General features: G+C 43.1%; 1 protein-coding gene across 1 annotated transcript; it reads left to right on the top strand.

Annotated features, from left to right (window-relative positions):
- Positions 1-10,330: 10,330 nt before the first annotated feature.
- Positions 10,331-12,673, top strand: gpr61l (G protein-coupled receptor 61-like). Its single transcript, XM_056437878.1, has one exon. It carries the CDS (start codon positions 10,393-10,395, stop codon positions 11,686-11,688), a length of 1,296 nt encoding a protein of 431 aa, XP_056293853.1. The 5' UTR covers positions 10,331-10,392; the 3' UTR covers positions 11,689-12,673.
- Positions 12,674-12,901: the final 228 nt, after the last annotated feature.

Genomic DNA, 12,901 nt, shown 5'->3' with positions numbered 1-12,901 from the left:
CAAAATCATTAAAACAATACAATATAAAAAGGCATACATCAAAACCAATAAAGCAGATACAAAAGAAGGCAATCAACACAAAAAATACACCTTTTAAGGGGTTATTTACAGTGACAATAGCCGTTTCTCAATTCAAAGTACACTGAGTACAGACTTGTGTATTTTGGAGTCTGGTCTTCGGAGTCTGGTCTTGGGAGTCCAGACTCCGAAGGACGGGAGGACGGGAGGACGGTCTTTCTGCGATTGGAACAGCAGCTAACTTGATGATGTCACCACATCAGCTGTTCTTGCTCATGACTCATGAGTTTACTCCAATTTTTCACTGTAAATTATTTTTTACAGTCAAACAAAATATGACAACCCTGCTTTTTCAGGGTTTGTGTGTATACAAATAAATAAATATATATATATATATATACACTACCGTTCAAAAGTTTGGGATCACCAGCACCAAAGCAGCCCCAGACCATCACATTACCTCCACCATGCTTGACAGATGGTGTCAGGCACTCTTCCAGCATCTTTTCACCTGTTCTGCGTCTCACAAATGTTCTTCTGTGTGATCCAAACACCTCAAACTTGGATTCAACTGTCCAAAACACCTTTTTCCAATCTTCCTCTGTCCAATGCCTGTGTTCTTTTGCCCATACCAATCTTTTCTTTTTATTGGCCAGTCTCAGATATGGCTTTTTCTTTGCCACTCTGCCTAGAAGGCCAGCATCCCGGAGTCGCCTCTTCACTGTTGACGTTGACACTGGCGTTTTGCGGGTACCATTTAAAGAAGCTGCCAGTTGAGGACCTGTGAGGCGTCTATTTCTCAAACTAGAGACTCTAATGTACTTGTCTTCTTGCTGAATTGTGCACCGGGGCCTCCCACTTCTCTTTCTGCTCTGGTTAGAGCCCGTTTGTGCTGTTCTCTGAAGGGAGTAGTACACACCGCTGTAGGAAATTTTCAGTTTCTTTGCAATTTCTCGCATGGAATAGCCTTCATTTCTAAGAACAAGAATAGACTGGCGAGTTTCACATGAAACTTCTTTTTTTCTGGCCATTTTGAGAGTCTTATCGAACCCACAAATGTGATGCTCCAGATAATCAACTAGCTCAAAGGAAGGCCAGTTTTATAGCTTCTCTCATCAGCAAAACAGTTTTCAGCTGTGCTAACATAATTGCACAAGGGTTTTCAAGGGTTTTCTAATCATCCATTAGTCTTCTAAGGCGATTAGCAAACACAATGTACCATTAGAACACTGGAGTGATCGTTGATGGAAATGGGCCTCTATACACCTATGGAGATATTTCATTAGAAACCAGACGTTTCCACCTAGAATAGTCATTTACCACATTAACAATGTATAGAGTGTATTTCTGATTGATTTAATGTTATCTTCATTGAAAAAAACAATGCTTTTCTTTGAAAAATAAGGACATTTCTAAGTGATCCCAAACTTTTGAATGGTAGTGTACAGGCACGTGCACAGACATTTTGGGGGGCAGGTGCTCAAAAAAGGGCACCCAATGCCAAAAAAAATATTCTGACAGAGTTGAAGCATTAGCAGCATTACACTGATGATGCTGTCCTCGACCTGCGTTTCCTCTGGCAGCATCAGACCGCTAGCTTACATTTTCTTTATGAATAAAGAGGAATTATTATATAGCAACAACAGTACAAGCGTTCTGATTGGCTAATGGCCACGTATCGCCCTCCTCCTGGTCTGATACGGATCCGTATCGCCCTCTTACGTCATTTTCAAAATGAGCGATATTGATAGACATCAACAGCCAAGAGCAGTGGTCCTCAAACTAAGGCCCGCGGGCCGAATACGGCCCACCTCCACATTTGGCCCGGCCCTCTGAACAATACCAGAGGCATTATGATTTTTTTTTCAGTCTGGCCACGCAAATCCTAGACTAGCCCATGTTAAATAGAATGGAATAAGAACTCTCTCTCTTTCTCTCTTCTCTCTCTCTTCTCTCTCTCTCTCCTCTCTCTCTCTCTCCTCTCTTTTCTATCTCTCTTCTCTCTCTCTCTCTCTCTCTCAGTTCACGCTGAGCGTCAGTTGTCTGTGTGTTTCTCTCTTCTCTATTCTTTCATAGTTGTTTGTATTTAGTTTATGTGGTGTGTTACGGTGCCTCACCTCGGTGCGCGGCAGAAATGTTTGCACGATTCCCCCGCTGCTCACGAGGAGACACGGGATTAAGATCTCCGTGACTCCTTGTGCAGCGTGGAGGAATTGCCCGGCAGTCGGAAGAAGGTCGGGTTCAGCAGCGTGAAGTCGTGATCTTCCTGGATCAGGTGGGGTTTAGCGTCTTCGCGGGCGATGAAGTGCTTTCCGAGGAGGCACACCGCGAGGGTTTGCTTGCCGGGGCAGGGCGGCCGGAAGCGCGCCGATTCCAGCGAGAGAGGCGCGCAGCGGCGTCACTGCTGCTGTATCTGACACACATGTGGTGAGTGAATGAGTGAGTGATGGTGGTGATGGTGGCGATGGGGGATTAAAAACAACAAAAATATTGGTGATGGTGGTGATGGTAGATGGATGAGGAGGAAGCAGGGCCAGAAAGAAGCCCAAAAGAAAAGAAGCGGCCAGAGTCCGGCAGCGTTTGAAAAGCAAGAGGTTTTAGGATTAAAATTTGATTTGTTGATTTTAAGTTTTATTTGTTTTTAAACTTGGAGCGGGACAGTAAGAAGAGAACATCTATTTATGAATTTAACAAGATGAAAGCCAACGATGTTCTCTTACAAAGAGACGACAGCGACAGCACCAACGAGGCGGACTGGAGGAGGAAGTCCTCCTGAGCCACAACACCAACCTCGTCACTGGAGGTCAAACACATCGTGGAGGCTGATTCTTTTTGTGAAAGCACGGTTCGACCTTTTTAATGTTGTTTTAATTAATGTCTATGCTCCAACAACTGCGCAGAGAGGAAGCTGTTTTATCCAAAATTAATGATGTTTATTCTGGGGGATTTTAACTGCACAGAGGATGATTTTAATGACAGAAACCACACAGAGCCACATCCAGCTTCACAGCAGGTGCGGTTTTACTGATCACTCTTTGGTTTTATGTCATGTTTTTATTAGGAACTTTTACCCAGGGCGCATATTGGCATTTTAATACAGTTTCATTTTAGGCTGAGGAAGAGTGATTTTAATAATCTTAGGCAGTGGTGGGACCGTGGTAGAAATTAAGCAGACTGAGATAGTGGACCTGGAAAGTTTGAGCGAGTCCACAGGAGATCGAGGACATATTGAAGTCCTCAAAAAAAAAAGGCTCTCGCCGACCTGTTCGGGTTAGAGTACAAGAGACCATCGCGGAGATGGACACTGCTGACGGACGGCAGGGCAGGGTTGTGGCCAAGCCAGATTCGAAGCGGCGGTGGGGTTTTACCTCCCTTTATGCCACTGAGTATAGGGAGGAGGGAGAGTCGGAGGAGGGGCTCTGTGGAGCTGCCTCAGGATAACCCCCAAGAGCTGAAAGCTGCCCTGCAGGGAATGCAGGCGCGCGCCCCCGACGACGGCCTCCCGCTGAGTTTATGTCCTCGAAGGGACATCCAGACGTCTTCAACGAGTCTGGCCTCTGGTTCCATGCCAGGCTGAGGACCTGGTTTTAATGGAAGAATGATTTTATCGGATGCCGCGACGACGCCGTTGTTTTTATTACAAGCCAAAAAGATGTAAACCTCTTAAGTCAAATAGTACATGATTTTATGCGGCATCATCAGTGAACTGGAAAGAAAGAAGCCCCTGCTGGGGGGGTGGCGTGGGCCCTCCGGTTCTTCCACAAAAAGAAGAACTGGAGGGCGTCACAGAGAAGATAGAGGGGACTTTCAAGTGGAAGTGGCTGCCCCCAGATGTCTTTGCTGTTTTAGAGAGAGGAGGGGACAGGGCCTGCGAGGCGTGGCCAGCTGCATCCTCTCCTTTTATCAGGGTGTTTTAGTCGTGGGCCCTTTTTGCGAAAGGTGCCCACAGTCTGACTACTAGGGCGCTGCTGCTAACAAAGACCCTTTCTCTGCAGCAGTTGGTGGATGCGGGGGGGCTGGAGCGACCCCCGGCCCTGACCGGTTGGAGGAGCCTCCTCAACGACTACAGCCAGCGTTCCCAAACATCTCCTTGGGGGAGGCCCTGCCCCGCAGGGGGGGGTCCTATAAGCCTCCCTAAAGAAATGTCCTGAGCCAGTGCCTTCTGCGACCTCCGGAGACGAGTTTCTTCTCTTTTAACAGTGGTTTTAGTCTTATTTAACTAGGAAGTCCGGGTGGAAAACAGAGGGGCAGGTCTCTCTCTCTCTCTCTCTCCTCTCTCTCTCTCCTCTCTTTTCTCTCTCTCTCCTCTCTCTCTCTTCTCTCTCTCCTCTCTCTCCCTCTCTTTCTCTTCTCTCTCTCTCTTCTCTCTCTTCTCTCTCTCCCTCTCTCTATTCTCTAAACATAACTAACACTCAGTAACCAGCTGGACGAGGCTTTGAAATCACGGATTTCGTGAGTTTTTGTTTGTTTATTTGTTTAGGAAACGTCGGACCAGTTGTGACGTCATGTTTTCAGCAGCGCTAATGTTGTGGTTGATTTATCAGAAACAACGTCAGGGGACAAACACCGTCATGACCTGTTTGTCTGGTGCTGCGGGTCAGAGGAGAAGGAGGTGCAGCCGCTTGGTGGCGCGAGGAGCACTGCGCGGAGGAGGAAGTGGAGGAGGGAGGGGCGCGGCGGGGGGGGAGAGGGTGGGGGGGGCTCGTGAGCGCTGCGGAGTAGGTCGGGGCGAAATTCTCACACAAACTCAAATTAATGCCCCGTCGGATATTAAAACACATTTGGGGGGACTTGATGACAGAGAGAGTAACTTTTATTCTTAAATACTGATGAATGAAAAATGTGTCTCCAGCAAAAAGGGCCCTTTTCTCATCCAGGGCAAAAGGGCTGGTGCTTGAGCACCACTAGGGCTCTATCTGTGCACGTGCCTGGTAGTGTATATACAGGACTGTCTCAGAAAATTAGAATATTGTGATAAAGTTCTTTATTTTCTGTAATGCAATTAAAAAAACAAAAATGTCATGCATTCTGGATTCATTACAAATCAACTGAAATATTGCAAGCCTTTTATTCTTTTAATATTGCTGATTATGGCTTACAGCTTAAGAAAACTCTAAAATCCTATCTCATAAAATTTGAATATTTCCTCAGACCAAGTTAAAAAAAAGATTTATAACAGCAAAACAAAATCAAACATTTGAAAATGTGTTTCCAGGTGTTTCGAGTTAATTAGACGATTCAAGTGATTTGTTTAATACCCTACTAGTATACTTTTTCATGATATTCTAATATTTAGAGATAGGATATTTGAGTTTTCTTAAGCTGTAAGCCATAATCAGCAATATTAAAAGAATAAAAGGCTTGCAATATTTCAGTTGATTTGTAATGAATCCAGAATGCATGACATTTTTGTTTTTTTAATTGCATTACAGAAAATAAAGAACTTTATCACAATATTCTAATTTTCTGAGACAGTCCTGTATACTGTATATATAACATATTATAAGTAGCTCGCATGCTGAAAAAGTGTGAGCACCCCTGCTGTACAAAAACCACGTGGAGTCTTGATTTCATACCTACTCCATTTCTTAAAGAAGTTATTAATACAATTGGGCCCAGTATTCTTTTAAATTATAAATAGCTTCTGAGCAATATAAATTGTTCCATCAACTCTTAAAAATGATGTGGCCCAACCTTTTTTAAAGAAACCTAATCTTAATCCCTCTAGTTTTAGCAGTTTTAGACCTGTTTTTAAACATTGTTTGAACAAAGGTTTTTGACAAAGAGGTTTCAACCCGACTTTAAACATTTTGTTATGTCTTTATAACGTCTTTAAGAAGTTGCAGTCAGGTTGTAGAGCTTTAGCTCGGAAACAGCCCTCCTCAAGGTACCTGATGATCTCCTTTTAGTAGCCGACGGTGAAGAGCTACATTTTTTTTTTTTTTAGACCGTAGTGCAGTTAAACCTCCACTATTAAATAACCCACTTAAAAAATAAAGGGAAATTAAAGATACAAATTACTTTTAAGAAGCATTCAGAAAATACAAGCTGTAACTTAGTCCTTAAACATTCATCAGTGTTGATCTGAGTGCTTGTCAAAACATGCATAATTGAAAACACTCCATCTTGAGTTTACTCATTACTATCTAAAAAAAAATCATCATTGGTGCTTTATTACATTATAGATAGATAGATAGATAGATAGATAGATGTATACTTTATTGATCCCGCAAGCGGGAAATTACAGGCAGATCCAGGAAGATTACAGCATAACACGAGGGAAGAGAGGAGAAAATAAAAAACAACCCCCAGAATATGCCCATAGAGGGGTACAGTGTGGGAGCAGAAAAAACACCTCAGCACAAAAGCACATACATCTAAACAAGACATGCAATGTGAGGAAGGGGGGAGGGGAGGTAAACCAAAGACTGGGTGGTCAAGCTCAGCCGTAGGGGGGCAGAAGGTAACCAGCGTAGACAGGCAGCCAGCCATCTGGCAGCCCGTTAGAGCGCCAGTAGACCACACTGGGGGCATAAAGCAGGCGAAGGCGTGGGATGGGGTGAGGGTAGTGAATGCATATCAGTGTGTGTGTAGAGTGTGTAGTGTGTGTGTAGAGTTCGTGAGTGATTGGCCCGGTATGTCGTCCTCCCCCAGGCCACAACAGACAGAGTTCTCAGTCCGCAAGATGGTCGTTGCCATGGAGATAGCCTTGAAATGTCCTGGGGATACAACAACCACAGGTGTCTGTGGATAGGGCAAGGGAATGAGAGAGGTTCTCACTTCAGCGATCTTCAGGGGAGTTGTTGTTCCAGTAACGGCCTTGGCCAAGGCACCGTTCTGGTTGAGGGAGCCGAAAGCAGATAAGATTGGGATTGTTTGGTCTTCCAGCAGCTACATCCAATTTGCGCACCTACTATTCCACCACTTTCCTCCCATTTCCCAATAGGATTTCAAATCGATCCAATTTCGTCGGGCAGCCTTAGGGGGCTTTTAACGGCTGTCACCGTTTCCTTAATTTTCCGATAAACCAGGGCAACGCCAAATCCAAACAGCAGAAATCCTGTAATCATAGTTCCGAATAGGTAGATGTCATCTACGTCCTCCACGGAAAGGGCTGCTAGGCACACGACACGTCCATCGTGTAACCAGCTGCAACGTCCCGGCAGGACGGGCAGGTTCCCCCGAACCCAAGCTTCGCCGAGAAGCGGTGTCAATTTCGTTGAGAGACCAGTTGATCAGATGACCAGTTGATCGGTCCATAGTTTTAGTTCGAAGAGCAATGAGGAGAGAGTCTCTCAAGTATATGACAGACAAGACACGGACGAGAGAAGCCAAGCAGGGAAAGAGAAGCCAAGCAGGGAAATTATGATCCATCCATCCATTATCAATACCGCTTCATCCTCATGAGGGTCGCGGGGGCGCTGGAGCCGATCCCAGCTGACATAGGGCGAAGGCAGGGGACACCCAGGACAGGCCGCCAGTCCATCCAGGGCACATATAGAGACATACTGTACAACCATTCATGCTCACATTCACACCTATGGGCAATTTAGACATCAATTAACCTGAGCATGTCTTTGGACTGTGGGAGGAAGCCGGAGAACCTGGAGGGAACCCACGCTGCCACGGGGAGAACATGCAAATTGAATTGAAATCAATCAAAAATATAAATAAATAAAAGTGAATCAAACAATACAAACATATTAAACTAACTAATTAATGAAAACTAATTTAACATCATAACTAATAAATGTAAAAACAGGACAACAACTTTACACAGTATATGATTACTGTGGTGGCGTCGGCGTGGTTAGGCTCAGCTGTGGAGGGGAGTGGCTCAGGGAACATCGGATCAGGAAAAACTCCAAACAAGCAGAAAAAACTATTGGACGAAGCAATAGATCTCATGTGTACAGAAGGAAGCATTAGAGTTACAACACATTCAATAAATATGACAGAGTGTATGAATAGTTTCTAGTAGACATGTACCACAATATGAGCCCTTCAATAAACTGGTGACCTTTCCAGGGTGACCCTGCCTTCACCCAATGACAGCTGCGATCGGCTATAGCACCTTTGCGACTCTCAATTGGATAGTGGTATAAAGACTTTGCTTCCTGACATCTCCTAATGTCCAGTAATTAACTTTGTCTTCTTCTGTGAAGTTTGTTTTGTTCTTCAGAGTGTTTTAGTCTGATAGAGGTTTGAAAGACAAGGATACTTGTCTGTAGTGCAATAAACGGAACCCTCCGACTCAGGTGATACTCTCTCTTCGTCATTTTGGCTGCTTGTGCTAAGAAGGGGCAACATGCATGGAACAATCTTTGAGCCAAAATCACTTGTTGGCACCTTCTGTGGCCTAATTTCACCCTTGTGGATCACAAATATTGAGGCTCTGACCCATTCTAGTTTTCCTTTTACTCAAAGGGCTGTTCGTGGTTAGCAACAGTTGGTATGGACGGGACCATCTAAGAAATAAAGAGACACAAAGACAAAACAAACATGAAAAATATAATCTCTTATCTTTCTTGTAAAATATGAATAAGTAAGTTGTGTGGTATGTCAAAAAAAGGTAATTCATAAGTCACAGTATAGTAGGCCTTCATTATACACAATTATCATATAGTGCGTTTTCAAATGTCATAAAAAAGCCTTTGTAAAATGTTTCAAAAGTCACAATTTCTTGTAAAATGTCATGGTATAGTGTTAAACATTTTTTTAATTAATGATTCGTAGTATAGAGTTAGTATGTTGTAAATCAGCCATAGTATCGTAGTTCACCATCCCAAAAAGTGAAGTACCAACACGCATGTTTTTGTGTTGTGTGAGCAGTTCTATTATCACCGATATAAATAATAGTGCTTACGCAATCAGGGTAAATGTGAGTCTCCCTCTTAACCTGATGGACATTAGGACCAAGGGGAGACTAGGCTCTGGGATATGGGACAGTGGAGTGTGTGTCTATTTGAGAAAAAGAAAAAAAGAAAGAAAGAAAAACACAATCGCACACAATACAATGTGTGACAGTCACTGCCATACACAGCACAGGACAGGAATGAGAGTGTTATCAGAGGATGAAGTAAAGAGAGAGAGGAAGCATACTTTATCTTGAAAGATCCTCCTGGAATAAGTATTTCCAACACTAGACGTATACGCCTGGACCTCTGTAGACTCTCAACAGAATAACTAACCCTCAGACATCTAGTTAACTGGACCTGATGATATGGATTTATAGTTGGAGGACTGAATATTTTACTTTTTGAAAAAATAAATAAATGTAAGCGTATTCAGGACTAATCTGTCAAAACATATGTGGGATCACAATTGGAGCTTTGTAACGTCAACACCTGGTTAACCTATTTTCATCTGATCTGACACACACACATCATGGGTAAGTCAATTCATGAATTATCAGTATTTTTTTTATGCTGTATGTGTTTAAACAATCTTTATTTCAGTAAGTGTTTTACCACAATGAGATATGACGGTATTGATATCAGCACACTGTTACACACTGGATAGAGTTAATGTTTTCTTTTTTGTAAAAACAAACAAACAAACAAACTTCTTGGAGAAAGCAAACCTTATCCTTTTTTGTTTGACTAATTTATTCCCGGGAACAGACTGTGACAAAGAGGAAACATATTTGTGTTACAACTGCATAAACAGTGTTATCAGAGCTTTTAAAGATGGCCTTAAGCCATGCTGAATCTTGAATTGCTTTTAACTTTGCATCACTCAGAAAGGACACACTTGTATTTCTCCTCTGTTTATGGTTTACAACATAATTATTTTTCTCCATACATCCAACAAAAACTCATGAACATTGGCTCTTGTTTACTCATAAAAGAAGTCCTTAGGTCATATATAACATTGGTATGTAAATCCTTTTTCATTGAACGAGTGTCTAAAGGCAGAATACACGGGTGTAATATAAAATATATTTGACAGCAGCTGGAACAAAAACAACTGGAAGCAAACAGCTTAGACTACTGAGGCGTGTCATTGCTTATTGTCCTTTAAACTCTTATCTTTAACATCAGAGTAGAGTGGCACTGATTTACATAAACAAGGCTAGTCAATACTGTATTTAATGTAAACACTTTCCAATTTACCCAAGAGTGGACCTGTTTACACTTAAATCATGCAAGCAACACATTTTCAATTCTAAATCTGTAGTCGGCTGAAATTTAACAGCAATTTAATTTTCAATTCACATATTTAACTTATCAGTCACATACATATTATTAGGAAATTTTTCTGATGGATAGTCAAAGACAATTAAAATGTTTATAAATAACAGTTTTCTGTCTCCTTAACCCAGGTTATCAACATAAGAAGACTTCTAAAATACAAATGGAGGATTTTGAATGAATGATGGCAGATAGGACTGCTCCCATGATAGCCTCTGCGCCAAATCACTCACCAACTAATCTCACCACTTCCCTATGGGATCCCAATCCTACAGTTCCTGCCGATGTCGGCGTCGTCACAAGCTCCCAGTCTCAGATCAAAGACCTTTTTGGGTTGTTCTGCATGGTGACCCTTAACCTCATTGCTTTGGTGGCGAACACTGGTGTGATGGTGGCCATTGCCCGTGCTCCTCACCTGAAGAGGTTTGCCTTTGTGTGTCACCTTTGTGCAGTAGACCTGCTGTGTGCCATCCTCCTCATGCCTTTGGGTATTATATCCAGCTCAGCGTTTTTTGGCACTGTGGTATTTACTGTTCTGGAGTGTCAGGTTTACATTTTCCTCAATGTTTTCCTCATCTGTCTCTCCATTCTCACCATCACAGCTATCAGTGTGGAGCGTTACTTCTATATCGTACACCCCATGCGCTACGAAGTCAAGATGACCATCAACCTTGCTATTGGTGTTATGCTCCTAATCTGGGTCAAGTCCGTCCTCTTAGCTTTGATCACGCTGTTTGGATGGCCATCTTATGGCCATCATAGTTCTATTGCTGCAGCTCACTGCTCTCTTCATGCGAGCCACAGTCGTATAAGAAGTGTATTTTCTGTGTTCTTCAGCGTGGTTTGTTTCCTGGTTCCTGCAGTGGTTATCTTTGCCGTCTACGGTTCCGTGTACAAGGTAGCTCGTTCTGCAGCCCTGCAGCAAGTCCCTGTTGTGCCAACATGGGCAAATGCAAACCTTGCTAAGAACCGCTCAGACTCCATCAACAGCCAGACCACCATGATCACCACCACCCGTACTCTGCCCCAAAGACTATCTCCAGAAAGGGCCTTCAGTGGAGGAAAGGCTGCCCTTACTTTGGTATTAATTGTCGGTCAGTTCTTTGCTTGTTGGTTGCCCTACTTCATTTTCCACCTGCAAATGTCTCTGACTGGCTCCATGCACAGCCCCGGGGATTTAGAAGAGGCAGTCACCTGGCTGGCCTACTCCTCCTTTGCAGTTAACCCGTTCTTCTACGGCCTGTTAAACAGGCAGATCAGAGAAGAACTGGTCAAGTTTCGGCGCTGCTGCTTGACCCAGCCGTCGGATATTGGGACATCCAGCCATGAGGGCTCCCTTCAGGAGAACTTCCTCCAGTTCATCCAGAGAAACATCAGCACAGCTGAAACCACATCCAGCACGGCCAACTCCCGTCCCAAAAACACTTTGGATCCGGGCATAAAGATCCCTGGACAAATACCTGAGGAGCACGCTTAGACATTGACCAACAGGAGTTATGGACCAAAGTGCTCAAATCTAGATCATGGCTGGTTTTTTGTAAGCAGGCCATTTTTTCCTAACAAATAGGTTCACATCACAAGTCTTCAAGTCTTTTAAAACAATACTGACATGCCCATGTGTTTATTTTAGTGCTGTGAAAAATAACGCGTTAACTCAGTTAATTAAATTACAGGATGAATTAGTTTTGTTTTTTTAACGCATTTAATGCATGCGCAGAATGAGCTTCCAATCCGTCTGTTGTTGGCCATCTCGAACCAGCAGCATGTCATTCTGTCTCTACGTGTCGCGTTAACACGACTCCGATCTCCGTCTTGCGCGCCGCAGAGCTCGGATGCCGGCGTGGGCGCGCACATCGGGATGAAAAAAGTCATTTGCACAGCAACAACTAATGTGAATAATCCACATACGGCCATATCAGTATTGTTTTAGGATGGACTTGAACAAATGTGACCCTATACTTTAAATATGGTTCATCTTGCCCATTATTATGCCCAGTGCCTTTTATTTTCTGATTATGGGAGGATTTCTCATTTTAGGTCAAGATGCAATGGTTGTACTGTGACAAGAAATATTGATAAATGTCCCCCTGTGCATATTTTCCATTCATACTATAATTGATCTGTTAGTTTATAATTGTGAAAAGGTCTTGATAAATATGTTCATGTTTATTCCAAGTAAACACAAGTTGGTTTAACGCTATCATATTTTGCATGTCAATAACTATGTATATTCAAACATTGGAGACTGAGTCTGTTGAAAAAAGGTTATTATTGGAGGTAAATGCAGCCCATGAGTGAGTGGAATAACTAACACGGTGGCTTCTGCAGTGTGACAAGCTCTCATGAATCTGAGGGACAATAACCCAGAGTTCCTGTGTGCAACTGATATGCTGATAGACGGTGAATGTCATCTGCCCCTGTCGTCATGGAAATTGAGTGAGCCTGTGACTCACATAGCAACAAGCACCTATAGACTGTATATATGCTTTAAATTTAATTCTGATTGATCGACTAATTCTGTCTTGTGCCTGCTTTTTACACGCAAACTTGAGTACACAGGCCTGTTCAGAAAGAGGCTCATTAACGTGTGAATAGAGGGAGAGGGAACGGTACGAACATGGACTGGCATGGATACGGCGAGGCAGAGATAGTGACTTTACAATAGAAATCACTACTGGGCATTGATAATG

The sequence above is a fragment of the Pseudoliparis swirei genome, chromosome 18 (assembly GCF_029220125.1).
Source record: "Pseudoliparis swirei isolate HS2019 ecotype Mariana Trench chromosome 18, NWPU_hadal_v1, whole genome shotgun sequence".
Taxonomy (NCBI): domain Eukaryota; kingdom Metazoa; phylum Chordata; class Actinopteri; order Perciformes; family Liparidae; genus Pseudoliparis; species Pseudoliparis swirei.
Note: the sequence above shows the minus strand (reverse complement) of the source record. Positions and strands in the feature narration are given on the sequence as shown.

Excerpts from the sequence above, each read along its gene's own strand:
- gpr61l (XM_056437878.1), top strand. The coding sequence starts at position 10,393 with ATGATGGCAGATAGGACTGCTCCCATGATAGCCTCTGCGCCAAATCAC.